General features: G+C 41.8%; 1 protein-coding gene across 2 annotated transcripts in view; it reads right to left on the bottom strand.

The window, feature by feature from the left end:
• The window catches only part of alcama (activated leukocyte cell adhesion molecule a), a 76,238-nt gene that overhangs the window by 26,319 nt on the left and 26,972 nt on the right, over window positions 1-22,947 (bottom strand). For both annotated transcript variants that reach the window (XM_084178227.1, XM_084178228.1), the window contains exon 2: window positions 5,517-5,623. In XM_084178227.1, the coding sequence (XP_084034353.1) occupies window positions 5,517-5,623 (107 nt within the window). The remainder of the gene's footprint in view (window positions 1-5,516; window positions 5,624-22,947) is intronic.

Below are 22,947 nucleotides of genomic sequence, written 5' to 3'. Positions count from 1 at the left end.
CCTTGAGAAGGAGTAGCCTTCACAGTAATTGTGTTAATGTATTTTATGTACAGTACCAGTCAAAAGATTGGACACACTTACTCATTCAAGGGTTTTTCTTGATTTTTTAAAACTATTTTCTACATTGTAGAATAATAGTGAAGACCTCAAAGCTATGAAATAACACATATGGAAAATATATTTTATATTTGAGATTCTTTAAATAGCCACCATTTGCCTTGATGACAGCTTTGCACACTCTTGGCATTCTCTCAACCAGCTTCATGAGGTGGTCACCTGGAATGCATTTCAATTAACAGGTGTGCCTTCTTAAAAGTTAATTTGTGGAATTTCTTTCCTTCTTAATGCGCTTCAGCCAATCAGCTGTGTTGTGACAAGGTAGGGGTGGTATACAGAAGATAGCCCTATTTGGTAAAAGACCAAGTCCATATTATGGCAAGAACAGCTCAAATAAGCAAAGAGAAACGACAGTCCATCATTACTTTAAGACATGAAGGTCAGTCAATACAGAACATTTCAAGAACTTTGAAAGTTTATTCAAGTGCAGTCGCAAAAACCATCAGTTGATGAAACTGGATCTCATGAGGACCGACCACAGGAAAAGAAGACCCAGAGTTACCTCTGCTGCAGAGGATGAGATCATTAGAGTTAACTGCACTTCAGATGGCAGCCCAAATAAATGTTTCACAGAGTTCTAGTAACAGACACATCAACATCAACTTTTCAGAGGAGACTGCGTGAATCAGGCCTTCATGGTCGAATTGCTGCAAATAAACCACTACTAAAGGACACTAATAATAAGAAGAGACTTGCTTGGGTCAAGAAACACGAGCAATGGACATTACACTGTTGGAAATCTGTCCTTTGGTCTGATGAGTCCAAATTTGAGATTGTTGGTTCCAACTGCCGTGTCTTTGTGAAACGCATAGTAGGTCACGGATGATCTCTGCATGTGTGGGGGGAGTGATGGTGTGGAGTGATGGTGTGGGGGTGCTTTGCTGGTGACACTGTCAGTGATTTATTTAGAATTCAAGGCAAACTTAACCAGCATGGCTACCACAGCATTCTGCAACGATACGCCATCCCATCTAGTTTGCGCTTCGTCAGACTATCATTTGTTTTTCAACAGGACAATGACCCAACACACCTCCAGGCTGTGTAAGGGCTATTTGACCAAGAAGGAGAGTGATGGAGTGCTATATCCGATCACCTGGCCTCCACAATCACCCGACCTCAACCCAATTGAGATGGTTTGGGATGAGTTGGACCGCAGAGTGAAGGAAAAGCAGCCAACAAGTGCTCAGCATACAGTGCCTTGCAAAAGTATTCATTCCCCTTGGCCTTTTTTCTATTTTGTTGCATTACAACCTGTAATTTAAATTGATTTTTATTTGGATTTCATGTAATGGACATAGTCAAAATTGGTGAAGTGAAATAAAAAAAATTACTTGTTTCAAAAAAATATTTAAAATGAATAACGGAAAAGTGGTGCATGCATATGTATTCAACCCCTTTGTTATGAAGCCCCTAAATAAGATATGGTGCAACCAATTACCTTCAGAAGTCACATAATGAGTTAAATAAAGTCCACCTGTGTGCAATCTAAGTGCCACATGATCTCAGTATATATACACACACCTGTTCTGAAAGGCCCCAGAGTCTGCAACACCACTAAGCAAGGGGCACAACCAAGCAAGCGGCACCATGAAGACCAAGGAGCTCTCGAAACAGGGCAGGGGCAAAGTTGTGGAGAAGTAAAGATCAGGGTTTTAAAAAATTCTCAGAAACTTTGAACATCCCACAGAGCACCATTAAATCCATTATTAAAAAATTGAATGACTATGGCACCACAACAAACCTTCCAAGAGAGGGCCGCCCACCAAAACTCACGGACCAGGCAAGGAGGGAATTAATCAGAGAGGCAAAACAGAGACCAAAGATAACCCTGAAGGAGCTGCAAAGCTCCACAGCGGAGATTGGAGTATCTGTCCACAGGACCAATTTAAGCCGTACACTCCACAGAGCTGGGCTTTACGGAAGAGTGACCAGAAAAAAGCCATTGCTTAAAGAAAAAAATAAGCAAACACGTTTGGTTTTCACCAAAAGGCATGTGGGAGACTCCCCAAACATATGGAAGAATGTACTCTGGTCAGATGAGACTAAAATTGAGCTTGTTGGCCATCAAGGAAAACACTATGTCTGGCACAAACCCAACACCTCTCATCACCCCGAGAACACCATGGTGGTGGCAGCATCATGCTGTGGGGATGTTTTACATCAGCAGGGACTGGGAAACTGGTCAGAATTGAAAGAATGATGAATGCCGCTAAATACAGGGAAATTCTTGAGGGAAACCTGTTTCAGTCTTCCAGAGATTTGAGACTGGGACGGAGGTTCACCTTCCAGCAGGACAATGACCCTAAGCATACTGGTAAAGCAACACTTTAGTGGTTTAAGGGGAAACATTTAAATGTCTTGGAATGGCCTAGTCAAAGCCCAGACCTCAATCCAATTGAGAATATGTGGTATGACTTAAAGATTGCTGTACACCAGTGGAACCCATCAGACTTGAAGGAGCTGGAGCAGTTTTGCCTTGAAGAATGGGCAAAAATCCAGACATACCCCAAGAGACTTGCAGCTGTAATTTTGCATCTTCAAAGTGGTAGGCATGTTGTGTAAATCAAATGATACAAACCCCCCAAAAATCCATTTTAATTCCAGGTTGTAAGGCAGCAAAATAGGAAAAATACCAAGGGGGGTGAATACTTTCGCAAACCACTGTATGTGGGAACTCCTTCAAGACTTTTGGAAAAGCATTCCTCATGAAGCTGGTTGAGATAATGCCAAGAGTGTGCAAAGTTGTCATCAAGGCAAAGAGTGGCTACTTTGAAGAATCTCAAATATAAAATATATTTTGATTAGTTTAACACTTTTCTGGTAACTACATGATTACATACGTGTTATTTCATAGTTTTGATGTCTTCACTATTATTCTACAATGTAGAAAATAGTAAAAATACAATAAAAACCCTTGAATGAGTAGGTGTGTCCAAACTTTTCACTGGTACTGTATATGTTTATAAAAGAAGATCCTCAATTGTCAAGTGAAAATCAAATCAGATATTGACTGAATTATTATTATAGCACATAAAACATTTTACTGGCACATTCTGGCATTTTGGTGGGAATTCAGATATTACATTCATGGTAAAATGCAAATAATTTTTTCTTATAATGCACTCATATATACATTTTCTTAGTATTTCAAGTATTTCATAAATACTTCGTGATAAAATAAAGAAAATTGGGGGTTTGATTTAAAAAAAACGTATTTTCCCCAAACTTTCAGCACAAATGCCTTCCAACATACACTATGTCCGGTAGACATATATACTACTCACACACTTAGTTTGTATTGCATATTTGAAATATTTACTTGAATTCCTTACCAACCCACTAAATTTGTCACTTCCGAAACATAGTGAAAAAGTAGCAATAAAGACAGAACCATGCACAGTACCAACTGGGCAAAAACTGGTTGAATCTAAATCTATGTGATGACGTTGAATCAAAGTGGAAAACTCATTGGATTTGCAAAAAGTCATCAACGTAATAGCATTTTGACTTTTTTTTCATCTAACTAACTTTTAACCTAAATCCAATGACATGGTGACATTCTTTGTTGATTTCACGTTGAATTCACAGTAATTGACAACTCAATCAAATGTAAATCAAAACTAGACGTTGAACTGACGTCTGTGCCCAGTGCGTAGCGATCATTTGATTAAAACTTCCATTACAGATTAATAAATAAAAACATCTTTGCATACCAAATTAACAACATAGTCTAAACATAATTGTTTTAATGATTTTCAAAAACCTTCGACTTTAATTAAGAGAAATATAATCTCTATTGTTCTCTGTAAAATGTTCAATGTTGATTGTAGGAATATGAAACTTGTTGATAGATTGAATTACTTATGCATCTAATTAAATTATGTTATTAGATGTTTAAATTCTCACTTTACCCAACTTTATTTTGTCAACATAACAGGCTTTTCTTATGTCAAGTTTCAATCAGAGATAAATGGAGGACTTTAGATGGATATAATTACTTTTAGTACAGACTGACATTGAGGGCTTCCACCATTTAAAAGTAAACTGGGTGGGGATTCCTATGGGCTGGAACTGCTCAGACAATGCGCTCAGAGAGCATAATCTTCTTCAAATTGGGTTGCCTATGGTTGGTAAAAAAAAAAGACTAAGGGCTCTATTTAATCCACATCGCGGAAGTTCAGCTTTGCAGCTGAATGAAATTTAAAGGCAGACTGCATTCACGGTAAACACTGCATATGTCGGCTCAATCGGAAATTACCTTCACATTTCTATAACGGAATCTGTAACTCTTCAGCTTTACAGATTGAATTGAGCCCTAAGGTAATATCCAGTAGCCAAGACCAAGATTTATACTAGGGCATTGGTCCCAGAATCCAGACCCAGACTCAGTGAGTTGAGACCATGACAAGTTAAAGACCAAATTGATGTGGTCTTGAGTGGTCTCAAGACCAAGACCACTAGATCAAGAGTCCAATGGCCCTTTCTTCAATTGTAAGAAACTCAAGTAGAGTAAACTTGAGTATAATACAGAACAGGTGAGTACAGTCCTGTACAGAATAGCACATTATAGACATTATGTTTTGGCCAAGTCGATGTTGGAGAGGTTGGAGCCCCCCTGTTAGCTATGCATCTCAATACTCAATGTTTAAAAATAAAACTAATAATTAGATCATTATCATTCAATGTAATAATAGAAGAACTCAAGATGTTCTATTGAAATAATAGTGTTAAGAAATTACAAAAATAATGAATTGCTTTATTTTCAAGCATGAATTTTAGGAGTTAGGGTTTGGGATAGCCACTTCTTAATAGAAATAGGTGTATAAAACTGACTTTGGACTACATTTTTTAAAACAATATGTATGTTATTGTCTTGGATTGAATTACAACATATCATGAGACGTAACTTTTTTGTATTTTTAAATATATATTTTTTTTTTGGGGGGGGGGGGGGGGACTGATATGATAATGATAATGATATGCCATTTAGCAGACGCTTTTATCCAAAGCGACTTACAGTTATGCGTGCATACATTTTTGTGTATGGGTGGTCCCGGGGATCGAACCCACTACCTTGGCGTTACAAGCGCCGTGCTCTACCAGCTGAGCTACAGAGGACCACAATACTGCAATACAAAGGGGTGGAACAGGGCTTCAACCACCAAAAACCTGTTCCGTCTCTAGGCCTACCTGTGCTGTCTAGACCGCCTCATTAATTACGCCTCATTAATTATGAATTACTGTTGTTGTCACGTTCTCTTGTATGATAATCATGTGGAATGTGTGTGTTAAATGTGCTGATTTAAAATCCGTTTGTTTGGATGAGTAGTCATGCCTCCACCTACATCTGTATCTGGAACAGTCAATGGGAGACAAAGGACAGTAAAAAGACTACTTACATATTTCCATTTAGTGAAGATAAGATCCTCTGGCTTGGCAGCTCCATTATTGCATGGCACTTCGATCGTCGCTCCGTACAAGCCTATCACAGTTACTGTGCTACAAACTGAAAAACAAAAAATGAAAGAATATGTTGAAAGTGCTACACATAGTATTTTCCAGAGAAAATTGCATTGTAATTTCAGAAAATGTCCATAATATACACTATATATACACAAAGGTATGTGGACACCCTTTCAAATTAGCTGATTCTGCTATTTCAGCCACACCCGTTGCTGACAGCTGTATAAAACCGAGCACACAGCCATGTAATCTCCATAGACAAACATTGGCAATAGAATTGCCTTACTGAAGAGCTCAGTGACTTTCAACGTGGCACCATCATAGGACGCCACCATTCCAACAAGTTAGTTAATAACATTTCTGTCATGCTAGAGCTGCCCCGGTCAACTCTAAGTGCTGTTATTGAGAAGTGGAAACATCTAGGAGCAACAACGGCTCAGCCGTGAAGTGGTAAGCCACACAAACTCACAGAATGGGACCGCCAAGTGCTGAAGCGCGTAAAACATAATCTGTCCTCGGATGCAACACTCACTACCGAGTTCAAAACTTTCTCCGGAAGCAACGTCAGCACAATAACTGTTCGTAGGGGGCTAAGATCACTATGTGCAATGCCAAGCGTTGGCTGGGGTGGTGTAGAGCTCACCGCCATTGGACTCTGGAGTGATGAATCGTGCTTCGTCAGCTGGCAGCCTGACGGAAGAATCTGGGTTTTGCATAATGCCAATTGTAAAGTTTGGAGGAGGAGGAATAATGGTCTGGGGCTGTTTTTCATGGTTCGGGCTAGGCCCCTTAGTTCCAGTTAAAGGAAATCTTAACGCTACAGCATACAATTACATTCTAGACGATTCTGTGCATCCAACTTTGTGGCAACAGTTTGGGGAAAGCCCTTTCCTTTTTCAGCATGACAATGCCCCCGTGTGCAAAAATGGTTTGTAGAGATTGGTGTGGAAGAACTTGACTGGTCTGCAGAGCCCTGACCTCAACCCCATCGAACACCTTTGGGATGAATTGGAACACCGACTGCAAGCCAGGCCTAATCGCCCAACATCAGTGCCCGACCTCACTAATGCTCTTGTGGCTGAATGGAAGCAAGTCCCCGCAGCAATGTTCCAACATCTAGTGGAAAGCCTTCCCAGAAGAGTGGAGTCTGTTATAGCAGCAAAAGGGGGACCAACTTTATATTAATGCCCATGATTTTGGAACGAGATGTTCGACGAGCAGGTGTCCACATACTTTTGATCATGTAGTGTATCTGGCGCTAATAGTGGAATGATAGTGTTTCACAGTATTACTTACCCGCCAGTGTTGTGATTGGCTGTGATATTCGCCTATTGATTTCTCCCGCCGCCGGAGCGGCATCTGTTGTCAAACTGGGAAAGCTGTTCTGACTTTGGGGCTGTGTTATCTAGTGGAAATCGCTCATTTCCTGGTTGCAAACATTCTACCCTGTTTGCTCAATTTCAGTTTATGTGAGCAAACATGCACTGAATAGTGTAGGGAATCATTGTACCATCTAAATCCCTGTGAAATATCTTTCCAATAACAACAAATATAGTTTTTATTGCTGTTTGAAGCGGGTGGACCTGTAACTTTTGTTTTGCTCCCAGATTGACAACAGATGCCACTCCAGCGATAGAAATCAATAGGCGAATATCAGTCAATCTGTGAAACAATATAATTCAATGCAAAAATTATGTGTGTAAATCCTAGCACCTTTAAATTCAGTATAAATAGACTCTTTAGAGCTCTATGGGGATCTCATAGGTTTAGATCTCTGTGGGGTAACTGGACAAGGTCATGCAAAACAAAGCCACTTGGAAAAGGTTTGGGAAGGTGAACAATGCAAGCAGGGGTCCTGCAACTGAGTAACATAAAGAGGTTTACAATTTTTTTTAAAGAATTCTAAGGATATGGGTATTTGATGGAGTGCTGCACTTTCGGTGACGAACTTCCTGACCAAACAGTGGATCATATGTTTTCCTTTTCAAAGTGCTTCTCTGTGAGTAATATATGACAGTGGTAAGCTAGGGTCCAACACCCCGACGAGGCAGCTGAGTCACACTGCCTTCACTAACCATTTATTTCCAGGAAAACAGAGCGGAACCTATGGTAGAGGTTGCCATGGTGACAATGAGGCCCAGCCAGGCAGCGAGAAGGACAGCTTTAGGAGAGGAGATGAACGGGACAGGTCAGAGGGAGCAGGACTGGAGGGATCTTCACGCTCCAACCACTTCCATAGGTCCCTTACTGTCTTTGAGCTTTTATGCCAAAGAAGCAGAGCGAGGCAGAGTTCAAATTCTGGTCATACCAAAGCAGTGAGCTATTGGCAACCAACACAAATGAACAGCACACAGACAAAGTGGCATTTGCACTTGCCTAAGTAGCCTCATGTTCCCATTCTATTTACACCCTCAATATCCCATGCGTAAGTGTATTACGGTGCTGTTGAAAAATAGCCGCATGTGATTTTGGTCACTTAATATAAGACACGAGGTACAAGACAATTCAGCACAGAGCTTATAGAGTTAAGAGTATTCTAAATATAACTGCTAAAAAGCACAAGAGTCATTTGAGGAAGTGGTTTGAGTGTCTGACTCAAGGTCCCTTCAATAAGTTCATTGTTTGGGTCAAAGATATACATCAAACTTTATTGCTTGGAATTTGAGAAGACGCTAACCTTTGAAAGTGAGTGTATGTGAGAGGGACTCAAATGGAACTTGACCAATTGTTTTTCTCCTAATTCCATTTACACAAAATAAAATACTATATTTATTTCACAAAATGGAAGACCTTGACATTTTTACAGACCTGGGTCAAATGTCTGCTAAATGGCATATTATTATTATTATTATTATTATTATTATGTTGTTTTCTTTCAAATACTTTAGGTGCACTTGATGAAGGTAGTGAACCGGGAATGCTGGTCTGGTTTGAACAGCCCAGTCTCATCCAAGACCCGGGGATTCCCTATTAAAGGGGCGGCAGGTAGCCTCGAGGTTAAAGCGTTGGGCCAGTAACCAAAAGATCGCTGGTTTGAATACCGGAGATGATAATTGAAAAATCTGTCACTGTGCCCTGGAGCAATGCACTTAACCCTATTTGCTCCAGTGGCGCTGTGTAATGGTGACCCTGGGTGTCTCAGGGGGAGTTGGGATATGGAAGAAACACATTTCCATTACCCACGTGTGTGTACAAAACATTAGGAACACCTTCCTAATATTGAGGAAGGTGTTTTGCCCTCAGAACAGCCACAGGGATGCTGGCCCATGTTGACTCCAATGCTTCCCACAGTTGTGTCAAGTTGGCTGGATGTCCTTTGGGTGGTGGACCATTCTTGATACACACGGGAAACTGTTGAGCGTGACAAACCCAGCAGTGTTGCAGTTCTTGGCACACTCAAACTGGTGCGCCTGGCACCTACTACCATACCCCGTTCAAAGGCACTTAAATATTTTGTCTTGGCCATCACCCTCTGAATGGCACATATACACATACACAATCCATGTCTCAAATGTCTCATGGCTTAAACATCCTTCTTTAACCTGTCTCCTCCCCTTCATTTACACCGATTGAAGTGGATTTAACAAGTGACATCAATAAGGGATCATAGCTTCACCTGGATTCACCTGGTCAGTCTATGTCATGGAAAGAGCAGATTTAATGTTTTGTACACTCAGTGTATAAGCACCCCCAAAATTATTATTGACAGTCCAGGTGTGAGCCTCCCTGTGTACACACACTAGCCTGTATTGTGTCTAGAGAACGCTGTTTGCACGCTGTTTGCTTTAGAAGCAGACAGTTTGGGTAAACAAAACAGTAGCACAGCTTTATAGCCTTCTACTGCGGCATGTAAGGGACACCATGACAACAGCTAATCACCCGGAAGGAAGGAAAGGAGGGGGAGATGGCAGAGGGGGATGCAGGGGGGGGGCCTTTCCTTCAGCAAAGTCAGAGACGGCTTAAGGCAAACATTCTCCACAGTGGGATTGATAGGGCAATGCTCTCCTGCCTTTAGCAATGAGACGGAAAAAGCAATCCTACGCTAGGGCCTTTTCATCACAATCTTACCAGGCTCAAGTCCCTCCAAGGACCTAGGCTTGCCTGAACCGCTTCCTTCTTATCCACCACCAACAAGCTATGTTTACTTAGGCATGAGAAAGACACAAAAACACAGGGAAACTCCTATCTTATATTGTTCTTGACCAATGTAAACTAACGATCCCTCAATCCCTCGAGCAAGTCTAGTATGGAACTGTGGGAGTCTGTTATCAGATGCCCTGCATAGCCAATTTTTAGACAGAGGGAAGCTAATAACAAAGCATTATTCACAAAGGGTGAGGCATTTAAGATGTTCCAGTGTGTTATATTGCTTTAATTAAATGAAGCTGCCTCTGATAACACACTGCTGAGCCGTCTGGAATTGGAGGGAAAACCTCCAAGTATGATCTGAGCAGTATGTGCAGTCAGCCTACTGCCCCATGTGACCCATGAATGTGTGCCTCTTCAAATAAAAATAAAATGCTCTCCGACTGGTAACCGCCCTTCTTCAAACAAACCCTGGCAACTGTTTCTGACCTGCAGCAACAAGAGTTGTTCCCACTGGTTTAAAACTGGTTTAATCAAATGTTTCCACCAAAAATAATCTGTGATGACGTTAAATCAACGTGGAAAACTAATAGGATTTGTAAAAAGTCATAAACCTAAAGGCATTTGTCATTTCTTTACCTAACTTTTAACTAAATCCAATGACATGGTGAAATGTTTTGTTGATTTCACGCTGAATTCACATTAGTTGACAACTCAACCAAATGTAAATCAAAACTAGACGTTGAACTGACGTCTGTGCCCAGTGGGTTTGCTCTGGCTGAGAAGTGCTATGGTCTTATCTTGTACAGGTGATTGTACAACCTAACAAATTAATGCTTTTGACCAGGGAACAGATGTTTATTTGCATGGCCTACACCCTTTAAACTATTCGCTCAAGCGCATACTATACTTGTACTATGAGGAAAGTGTTGGTGGACAATCTTTCTTTACTGTCAAATTAGAAGTAAACTATATGGATGTGTATAAAGTACTAAAGGGTTTAACTCATTCCATGCACATCTAATATTCGTGTTTCGTGATTTCTTAGAACTTATTCAGAATGATGATACTGAGAAATGTCCTTTGACAGCTTTTGAATAATTTAATTACAGGCTCAAAATATGATGGAAGTTAGCCTTCATGTGGTTGTACAGATGTGTAAATAACTAAAAACACTAATGAAGATAAAAGTCTGCCTTCAAGTGTTCAAGGAGTGTGAAAAAATATATCAACAGCTAAATCCTTTGTGTGAGACTAACATTTACAATAACTTCACCTGTCAGAAAATGTTTTTGTCTCAATGTGGAATAAGGGATTAGCTACAGAAGTAAATTACATATAAAAAACATGAATATTGTTCTACCAAACACTATCACAAAACAATTATAGAAGCATCTTATTTGAAACAACAGGCAGGAGTCATGAATGGTTATAATGGCACTATAATACATTTAGTCTTCAGTAAGGAATCTTCAAAGGTGGTCAACATTACCAAACTGTGCCAAGTAGTCAGACTATGGCTACTTCATTGCAATGTACATTTCTAAGGGTTAGGGTTTTTCCAGGTCCTCCAACATTCAAAGTAGTTTCAACCACTTTCATTTGCATGCTGCCAATAGACTCACATAATCCACTCTATACTGCAGGGTCAAACCGTTCCACAAAGAGAAATCTTTCAGCAAAGGTTGCAAGACCATTACTGACATAAAGACCCTCTTCCCTGCCATGCTTTCGATGCTGAGATCAAACTAAGAGAGAGGAGGATTGCTAAGGTTGGTCACAAAATAAAAGAAACTTGAGTAAATGAGGGATACAAAGTATATTGAAAGCAAGTGCTTCCACACATGTGATCCTGAGTTAATTAAGCAATTAACATCTCATCAACAAAAGGGTCATTTATAAAAATGCCCAGTTGCCCATTATTTTGGCTACCATGGCTAGAAGAAGAGATCTCAGTGACGTTGAAAGAGGGATCTCAAAGGAGCACATGGGGTTTAAATGGTGTGTGTGTGTGTGTGTCTCAGTCACCAGATCTCAACCCAATTGAACACTTATGGGAGATTATGGAGCGGCGCCTGAGACAGAGTTTTCCACCACCATCAACAAAACACCAAATTATGGAATTTCTCATGGAAGAATGCTGTTGCATCTCTCCAATAGAGTTCCAGACACTTGTAGAATCTATGCCAAGATGCATTGAAGCTGTTCTGGCCCAACGCCCTTAAGACACTTTATGTTGATGTTTCCTTTATTTTGGCAGTTACCTGTATTTCCCCATAGCTCGGAGAGACCCTAGCAAGTCAGTCAGCCAGCCAACCTGCAGTCCTCTCTGTAATTACTCATATCTAACACTCAATCCAAATTAACTTCAGCAGATCTGAAAATCCTCCTCTGGCCCCCATTGGACCATTGGCATAGCGACAGCAACAAGCACAACAGAGCTGTTGGAAATGTCCTCACCCCTTGCATTGCAGCAGACGCACATAATGAGCAAGAGCTTCTCCCACCCGAGATGGAGCTGGAAATGTATCGCCAATGGGGAAATCAACGCTTTCCCACATCTTTCCATAGCAGAGTGTGTGTGTGTGTGCGCCATCAGAAAATGACTGCCTTGCGAGTGATCAAGCCCTGAGACTTATTGCTGGTAGCCGAATGGCACAGAAGGTAATTATCCCCACTGTTTTGTTTACTCATAACCAGAGACAGATGGGAGGAAAAATAACTAGGTCTATACCACAAGAGTAAGAATGCTAAATGTCCTCCCTCCAAATGCACAGAACCTGCCCGGTGCCCTGCATAGTGTCTGATATTTGGCTTTTGATAATTGCCCTTAGCAATGTGGATGTTTATGCACAAACATACACACAAAATGAACATGCGTTAAGAAAGACTAATTTCCTGCATGTCTACTTAACTTATTGGGCTATGGATTTTCTGAATTCAAAATGTAGGCTTTAACACTTAAACTGCCGGGCCTCGCTTCCCCCGTTACTACGCCAATTGGAAGCCATTTTGACTGCAACATTCTAAAAAGTTAAATAAATATTTAATATCTGCTATCGGAAAAATTATCCTTTGGTTGTGTTTATGAAAGACTTGGGTAACATTAGAATACGAAAAAAAATTGCTTTCAAAGAACACAATAGTATTTTCATTAGTTTATGTTACTGTAGGTGATCTGCTGCTGCTCACGTGTGGAGCGCAAAGGAACAGTGGTTGTGATATTTTGAAATAGAGCTAATCTCTTCAATTTTGAGAGTTATTTGGCAAAGATAAACGTTTTGGAGACCTCGAAATCTGCTCTTTGTGATACTACACTGAACAAAATTATAAAATAAACATGCAACAATTTCAAAGATTTTACTGAGTTTCAGTTCATATAAGGAAATCAGTCAATTGAAGTAAATTCATTAGGTCCTAATCTATGGATTTCACATGACTGGGAATACAGATATGCATCTGTTGGTCACAGATACCTTTAAAAAAAGGTAGGGGCTTGGATCAGAAAACAAAATCAGTATCTGGTGTGACCACCATTTGCCTCATGCAGCGCAACACATCTCCTTCACATAATGTTGATCAGGCTGTTGATTGTGGCCTGTGGAATGTTGTCCCACTCCTCCTCAATGGCTGTGCGAAGTTGCTGGATATTTGTCTTTGTATTTATTATGGATCCCCATTAGCTGCTGCCAACATTTTAAATAAATATTACACCCACAGAGCTGCAATAGTCTCGTAGCCAGTTATGGAGAGCTAAAAGTCTGCTGAACCGTTCAATGCCACGATTTAGGGAGGGCAGAGGGCCAGATATTATGGGGCGTTGGTGGTTGTCAAGTAGTGACCCAATCAGTTCTTTAAAATCCATCTTCAGCTGTTCTGAGCTGCCCTTCATAATGTCATTGAATCCTACAGACTCAATTTCCTGATGCTGGTTTAAAATGTTTGGGAGCAGCTTATTGATGTCCTGTGCTCCTGGATAGCACAACGTTTTTGCTCCAGGGACTGACACATTTCTTACCATTGAACTGACCCATTCCTACGTCTCACACAATTCGTTGAGCCTTTCACAGGCCCACGAGAAGCATGATAGCATACACCAGCTGCTCCCGGCAATAGGTCCAGACCTCCCACAGCTGGCAGTGCCCCTTCAGATCCAGAGAGAGGGAAAGGAGCCGAACTCGACGACCAAGTCGCTGCTGGAGTCAGAGTAGTTGGAGTCAGCACTGCCGTCGCAGACACTGTCGAGAACTGGAACATGCTGTCGTACACATAGATCCAGAGCATCCCAAACATGCTCAATGGGTGACATGTCTGGTGAGTATGCAGGCCATCAAAGAACTGGGACATTTTCATCTTGCAGGAAATGTGTACAGAACCCTGCGACATGGGGCCGTGCATTATGTTGGATGAATAGCACCATAATGGGCCTCAGGATCTCATCACGGTATCTCTGTGCATTCAAATTGCCATCAATAAAATGCAATTTTGTTCATTGTCCATAGCTTATGCCTGCCCATACAATAACCCCACCGACACCATGGGCCACTCTGTTCACAACGTTGACATTAGCAAACCTTTGCCCACACAATGCCATAATGCCATCTGCCCGGTATAGTTGAAACCATCCATGAAGAGCACACTTCTCAAGCTTGCCAGTGGCCATCGAAGGTGATCATTTGTCCACTGAAGTCGGTTACGACGCTGAACTGCAGCCCGGTGAAGACCCTGGTGAGGATGACGAGCACGCAGATGAGCTTCCCTGAGACGGTTTCTGACAGTTTGTGCAGAAATTATTCGGTTGTGCAAACCCACAGTTTCATCAGCTGTCCGGGTGGCTGGTCTCAGACGATCCCGCAGGTTAAGAAGCCAGATGTGGAGGTCCTGGGCTGGCGTGGTTACACGTGGTCTGCGTTTGTGAAGCCGGTTGGACATACTACCAAATTCTCTAAAACGACATAGGAGGCAGCTTATGGTAGAGAAATGAACATTCAATTCTCTGGCAACAGCTCTGCTGGACATTCCTGTAGTCAGCATGCCAATTGCACGTTTCCTCAAAACTTAAGACATCTGTGGCATTGTGTTATGTGACAAAACTGCACATTTTAGAGAGACCTTTTATTGGATGCATTATCTTGGCAAATAATAAATGCTCACTGACAGGGATATAAACAAATTTGTGCACAACATTTGAGAAAAATAAGCTTTTTGTGTGTATGGAAAATTTCTGGGATCTTTTATTTCAGCTCATAAAACATGTTGCATTTATATTTTTGTTCAGTGAATATAGCAAATCAGAACATCTTACCTGCATGATTGATGCTTTAGACACTACAACGAATTGTGCTGGTTTGTTTGTGGACCTGCCAAAAGCTTTTGATACTGTTGATCATGCTATTTTATTGAATAAGTTGTCCTAGATAGGCCTGAGCTCTGATGCCTGTTCATGGTTTCATGATTATCTTAGTGACAGAACTGTGGCCATCGTGATTGATAGGGTTAAGTCTGAATTTCTTGACGTACATAAAGGTGTACCACAGGGTTCGATTTTGGGACCAGTTATATTCACTATTTATATAAATACCATTGGTTACTACATGATTCCATGTGTGTTATTTCATAGTTTTGATGTCTTCACTATTATTCTACAATGTAGAAAATAGTAAAAATAAAGAGTAGGTGTTCTAAAACTTTTAACCCGGTAGTGTAGGTATTACAGACTGGGTCAGGGAGAGGTTGACAATGTCAGTGAAGACACTTGCCAGCTAGTGAGCACATGCTCTGAGTACGCGTCCTGGTAGTCCACCTGGCCCTGCGGCCTTGTGAATGTTTAAACGGTCTTACTCACATCGGCTACTGAGAGCGTGATCACACAGTTGTCCGGAAATGTTGGTGCTCTCACGCATGGTTCAGTGTTGCTTGCCTCGAAGCAAGTATAGAAGGCATTTAGCTAGTCTGGTAGGCTCGCGTCATTGGGCAGCTCGCTGCTTTGACCTACTACAGTAGCTATGTTGATCTACTGTACTTCAAACAATGTGTAGGCAGGTTGCTTAGGATTCACACCTCCTCAAACAGGCTAATTCATAGTCTTAGAGGAGCTGCTCCCATTTGTACTGCATACAAGGTCAAGTATTGGACTCGTCACACACCACACTAAGACATTATCCCAATCCATAAGCTTTTTTATTATTATATGAAAGGTTTGCCTTTATACTTACAAGAACTTTGGGCTTCATTGAGTGTGCTGTTTTGTCTTGTAGTAATGTGGTGCCTGCCTGTATTTCCTTAAACCTTGATTGTAGCAATAAATGTCATTAGCTAGGTTTCCATCCAATTGGCAACAGATATTATTCTAAAATACAATTGAAGTCGGAAGTTTACATACACCTTAGCCAAATACATTTAAACTCAGTTTTTCACAATTCCTGACATTTAATCCTAGTACAAATTCCCTGTCTTAGGTCAGATAGGATCACCACTTATTTTAAGAATGTGAAATGTCAGAATAATAATAAAGATAATTATTTATTTCAGCTTTTATTTATTTCATCACATTCCCAGTGGGTCAGAAGTTTACATACACTCAATTAGTATTTGGTAGCATTGCCTTTAAATTGTTTAACTTGGGGCAAACATTTCAGGTAGCCTTCTACAAGCTTCCCACAATAAGTTGGGTGAATGTTGGCCAATTCCTCCTGACAGGGCTGATGTAACTGAGTCAGGTTTCTAGGCCTCCTTGCTCGCACACGCTTTTTTAGTTCTGCCCACCAATGTTCTATAGGATTGACGTCAGGGCTTTGTGATGGCCACTCCAATACCTTGACTTTGTTGTCCTTAAGCCATATTGCCACAACTTTGGAAGTATGCTTGGGGTCTTGTCCATTTGGAAGAACCATTTGCGACCAAGCTTTAACTTCCTGACTGATGTCTTGAGATGTTGCTTCAATATATCCACATAATTTTCCTTCCTCATGATGCCATCTATTTTGTGAAGTGCACCAGACCCTCCTGCAGCAAAGCACCCCCACAGCATGATGCTGCCACCCCCGTACTTCACGGCTGGGATGGTGCTCTTCGACTTGCAAGCATCCCCCTTTTTCCTCCAAATATAACGATGGTCATTAAGGCCAAACAGTTCTATTTTTGTTTCATCAGACCAGAGGACATTTCTCCAAAAAGTACGATCTTTGTCCCCATGTGCAGTTGCAAACTGTAGTCTGGATTTTTTATGGCGGTTTTGGAGCAGTGGCTTCTTCCTTGCTGAGCGGCCTTTCAGGTTATGTCGATATAGGACTTGTTTTACTGTGGATATAGATAATTTTGTACCAGTTTCCTCCAGCATCTTCACAAGGTCCTTTTGCTGGTGTTCTGGGATTGATTTGCACTTTTCGCATCAAAGTACATTCATCTCTAGGAGACAGAACGCATCTCCTTCCTGAGCGGTATGAAGGCTGCATGGTCCCATGGTGTTTATACTTGCGTACTATTGTTTGTACAGATGAACGTGGTACCTTCAGGCGTTTGGAAATTGCTCCCAAGGATGAACCAGACTTGTGGAGGTCTAACATTTTTTTCTGAGGTCTTGGATGATTTCTTATGATTTTCCCATGATGTCAAGCAAAGAGGCACTGAGTTTGAAGGTAGGCCTTGAAATACATCCACAGATACACCTCCAATTGACTCAAATGATGTCAATTAGCTTATCAGAAGCTTCTAAAGCCATGACATCATTTTCTGGAATTTTCCAAGCTGTTTAAAGGCACAGTCAACTTAGTGTATGTAAACTTCTGACCCACTGGAATTGTGATACAGTGAATTATAAGTGAAATAATCTGTCTGTAAACAATTGTTGGAAAAATTACTTGTGTCATGCACAAAGTAGATGTCCTAACCGACTTGCCAAAACTATGGTTTGTTAACAAGAAATGTGTGGAGTGGTTGAAAAACAAGTTATAATGACTCCAACCTAAGTGTATATAAACTTCCGACTTCAACTGTATATTCTAAAATCTACATGAAGAACATATCTAAAGTTCAATGTGTTTCCATCGCATTTTCAACTCTACCGATTTTCTGGTCACAAAAACTGTTGCGTTAAATAGCTAATGTGCCTACTCTGGTCTTGGCATGTGTGCTCTAGCAAACAACTCGCAGATAAAGTGCGGGTAGGCTATTCTACATGAGATTAGTATGGATAAGAGCGAGAATATTTTTATTTGTTAAACGGCTGTTAAGCATCGATCATCATGTCACCAGAATAAGACCATCGATATTTATTGGAAAGGAGCATCAAGCTCATCACCGTGCACTTTCACCACCCCATCATAACCCCGTTCACCACCCCATCATAACTTATTTAATTTGTAGCCTAATAAACTGCATGGTTTCCTGAGTTGTAGTAGTAGGACCACACACTATATCATCGCGTGACTCCAAGTTTACTTCGATATAATGGTTTTTATATCAATATTTGTGCATAAAGGCGTTTTCGCCGCCATTTCTTGCATAATTAATTTTACCAACACAAAAAGATCCTACCATGTCGAACGAACAAATGATCTGTCTGCATTTATAAAATTGTACCGAAACTTCCTGTTTCTATCACAGATGTCATATTATTTTTATTTTTTTCAATTTCGGTATGACTTTTCTCGCATAAAAACTGTGGATGGAAACTTAGTTATTGAGACAAAAAAAAAATCTCATAAAAAACGTTTTGTGCCAGTAGGTGCCCAACATAGCAACAGGTGGTGGTGTGTTGGACACTGTCACTCACATAGATAATATAGAGGCCTATAGAGCCTGTCTGCATTGCTTATTTCTGTAACCATTAGCTTACCTGTGTAATACTGACATAAGCTCAGAACCACTTGTTTTGCAAACATGGTCCTGTTTTATCAATTGCTGTGCTGATCAATTGACAGTTCATTGCCTATGTCAAATTAATATGTAGTCTAAAGTTATGTTTGTATTTGTTTTTGCAATAAAGATGGTGATGCTACATTAAAATACACATTTACAATAGGCCTACAGTATTTTACAGGAAGAATACAATGGAATATAAAATCACCAGTACTCACATGAGGAACACGTGGAGCCACAGTTATTCTAGGAAAAAGTTTTATTTTGAAACAGAGACCAGCCGCAAATTCTTTCTGGTTCATTGGCAAAACTAGGTTCATTAGAAACCTTCTAGCCTGCAATCAAAACGTCTGGCCTCCATGGACCTCTGTAGGATGCTTTTTGGTAAGCTCCGTTCCCTTCTTTGTCAATGCTGGTCATTAGTCTCTTCATTCTCAATTGATAAGTCACCCATCAGACTATTATCAATTTAATATTTTCTTTAGGCCACATCTATTATTATTATTATTGTATTATTATTATTATTATTAATATTATATGTGTGAAATTAGTTTCAATAGGCTATAGTTTAGGTATAGATTGGAGTTGGATGGGCCATTAGCTGGGCAGGCAACTGTTGTCTTATACAATCGGAAAATACACTATCGTCTTATTTTAGTATTTACAATCTATGCGATTCTGGATCAATCAATACATTTTCAGACTGATTCGAATTTACATTTGGTGTCCTGATGTTTCTTATGACATATTTTAACATAACAAATGCATTAATCTTGTAATTTATTATTGTGGAATATTTACACAATTGAAATATTAACATTCAGAATGACCGTCATGGCCATTCTAGTAGTTCCGGTGCTCTGAATGTTAAAAAGAGTGGTTAGGTTTATAAGTGCATTGTCAAGACTGTGCCGTTAGTAATGGTGAGAGAGCTTGCGGTTCTTTTAGCACCAAGCTAGCTCTGTCTCGGTGGGGGCCACAGTGTGGAGTGCATTTCGCTGCCCTCCCATTGGTTCGCCTCTCTCTCTCTCTCATGTCCATTCATAACCAAATCCTAAATCCAAACTAAACGCTTTGATCCTCCCCTAATCCCATGCTTTGCTGGTATGAATCGGCACTTGGAAGAGCAATTGATCCACAGCTTTTATAATCCCCTTTCAATGGACTTGTTGTGGTAGTTCCTTTTGCTTCCTCTCTCAAAATAAACTGTCGCTCACGCACTCTCACGCACACACACCTCAGCACCCCTGGCAGCCTGCATCCACCACCATTAATCAAAACGCCTGTGGCCTAGCTGCTTCCCCGTTCTGCTAAATTGGCAAGATAGTATTTTCTTCTTACTGTGGGAGATTCTGAGGTAGAAAGGCAATTAGAAGCCGAGGCGGAGGAGCAGGAGGACAAGGGTGGGGGAAGGATAGTGATTAAAAAAACACTTGGTGTTTGCTGTAGACTGGTACCAAGCACTAGGAAGGGCTGGGGCTGAGTCACATAGGGCCGCTGCGTCAGCGCCACTCTGTCTCTACCTGGCACCTTAAATCTGGATAATGGTGAACTAATGTCAGCCTCCCCCATTACCAGGACCACAATGGCTCCTGAATCATTTTTTGGTTTGTTAGCTACACACACATACACACACACACACACACACACACACAACGGGCATACACACAAGCACACCTGAACAGGATATGTGCACACAAACATGTCAAACACACCTTAAGAGAACCCACACTGATGTGACCTCCTCGCTCCTCCCCCCCCCACCCCCCCCCCCGCCATGAGGAGTAGTAGAATACCCAGGAGATGTCACGTTAATTCATACTCTGTGGAGTGCAAGTTGCCTTCAAATGTCTAGGCACCAAAATGCAAAAATGGGACACATTCTGCACTTCACTTCCTATAAATTAAATAAGAAACCTGAATGCTCTCTAATTACCATTCGGAGAGATGAGAAGGCCTCTAATTCTTCAGCGAGTGTTTGAAACTGACGCAGAGGAGGACAGGAGAGAGAGGAGGAGACAGGAGAGGGGAAAACAAAGTTGAACACACTCTGAGCATTTCTTTTGATTTATCACCTCGAGACACAGTGGCATGCACTCACGGCACCACGCAGTTCGCAGATTTGTCAGGATAGTTTGAAGTAGAGGGGCCTATATCAGGATGTGATTAATATATACCGCGGAGGAGGTGTAGAGAAAGTTGTGAGTGCCTTGATCTGGAGCTATAATTATGAACAACTCTATAGCTAGCTACATAACCTTCCTCCGATCTACCTCAGAAGCTACCCAAACAGTCTCTATGGAGAGCCATATATACAGTCTCGTTGGTGACTTCTAATTAGTCACATACACCCTGGGAACTTCTCCTCTGGAACTTCTCCTCAGGGAACACTAGGGTTTGTTGGTGTGTGGGTGCGTGCGTGCGTGCGCGCGCGCGCGTGTGTGTGTGTGTGTATATGTGTGCGCATGGGCATCCGCCCAGGGAGGGGCCATTACGGGAAGGGGAGAGAGCATCGAGATGGCCAAAGCACTCATGCTAGCGCTCCATGTTTATATGAGTGGATATTAAATGGGCATGGGCTGCCAAGTGATGCTTTCCAGCAAACGTGAAAGTGCTTCCTGCACTGGCTGAGTGCTCAAGCCGCTGACATGTTCATCGTCAAACAGACACTTGGCCCTTTGCCGGAAGGAGGGAGATATGGGTGGGGGAGTTCAAACACAGTCTATTTTACCTATTTGAGCTGTGTGCTGTTGATACAGAGCCTAAACAGAGCCTAAATGTTGAGGAACAAGCACTTGTCATTGTGGGCAGGACTGTGGATGGTTCTCCTCAGAACTCCCACTCAGACTTCAAATCAACTCGGCAAGAATCTCCAGCCCTTAAGACCTGACAACCGATAACAAACAAGGGTCTAAAACCAGAATTGAAAGACTAGGGATTTTTGGGGGGGTCTGTTGGTTTATCTTTTATTTATTTTGAATTTTTTTACCAATGGGAGTGGAGAGGGTCACTTTGAGAAATCTTCCCCTGGAGACCACATCAATCTTAGCGGAATGAAAATGGAATTAAACGTCCTGTAGAGAGAACAGCTCTACGTCTTTTTCCCCTGCTTCCCAGGTAGAAGATTAACATTGATGACCATGCCAGAATGAGTTCCCACCCTGACAAATGTCTGAGCAGGGATATCACTCAGTCCCCACAGTTAACGATTCCAAAAGCCAACCCCTATGATCATGCGGCCAAGGTCAAAAATCAGGTTTCACACCAACGTTGAGATGAGAACCAATGTCATCCAGACACAGATTAATCCGATGACTCTCCGTATCAAATTAACTAACGGCGCTGGGGAAAAAGCAGACAATATTAGTATCTATACCCAGAAATGCAATCTCAATCTATTTTCAGGGAGTGTTTGTCTGTTCACGCCTCAATCCAAAAGCAAGGGCATGCTTACAGTGGGAGGTCAAATGGGAGCAGAGAGGGAGGGTGTTATGACGAGGGGAATATGACCCCTGCCCCAGACAATGCTGTCACTGAGGCCCATAAAGGAGCGGATAAGACAAGGATGGAACAACGAGAGGTGTGTGACTGACTGGATGTCTTGCCTGGACGCAATGAATGAAATCAGTATGGGGAGGTGAGCAGGGTTGTCAGGTCTGGCTGATAGTGGTCCAGGCCTCAGTTCTAAATTGAGCTGCCCACCTCTGTCTGGACAAGGGGCATTGAGGGGACAGGTGTGACTGACACTAGCCAAAGAGGCCCTGTGTGTGTGTGTGTGTGTGTGTGTGTGTGTGTGTGTGTGTGTGTGTGTGTGTGTGTGTGTGTGTGTGTGTGTGTGTGCGCACGCACATGTTCATGACAGAGGTCATCCAATCTCCAAAGTACCGGCACCCACCTCACCACAACCACCTCTGTGAATCCCCATAACCTCACAACCACCCCAAATTTTCCCCTACCCCAGTCCCACGGACGATACCTTATCAGGGAACAGAGGTCAGTCGGAATGGGCCATCTGCTCACAATGACAGAGATAAACCCGTGGAGGCCTCGTCATGGCAGCCGGCCCCCGCTGTGTAGCTACAGTGACCCTGGGAAAAGGGCCAGCCGCTCTGCCAGAGCCCTTAGGTCCGAGCCTCTGTTACCACCCAATGCAAACCTCACATCATACATTTACATTTTAGTCATTTAGCAAAGGCTCATATCCAGAGCGATTTACTTTTTTCGTACTGGGTTCCCCATGGGAATCGAACCCGCAACCATGGCGTTGCAAGCGCCATGCTCTACCAACCGAGCCACACGGGACCGTACAAGAGAACATGGGGAGAAAAAGCTCTGCCAACGCCCCATGAAATTACGTTGAAGCAAAGTTGAGAGAGTTGGTGTTTCTGGTAATGAGGAGTGGGTTTATATTCTAGCTCCCAC

This window comes from Coregonus lavaretus, assembly GCF_964263955.1.
Source record: "Coregonus lavaretus genome assembly, chromosome: 15".
Lineage (NCBI taxonomy): Eukaryota > Metazoa > Chordata > Actinopteri > Salmoniformes > Salmonidae > Coregonus > Coregonus lavaretus.
The sequence above is the reverse complement of the archived record's forward strand: the minus strand, read 5'-3'. Positions and strand labels throughout refer to the sequence as shown.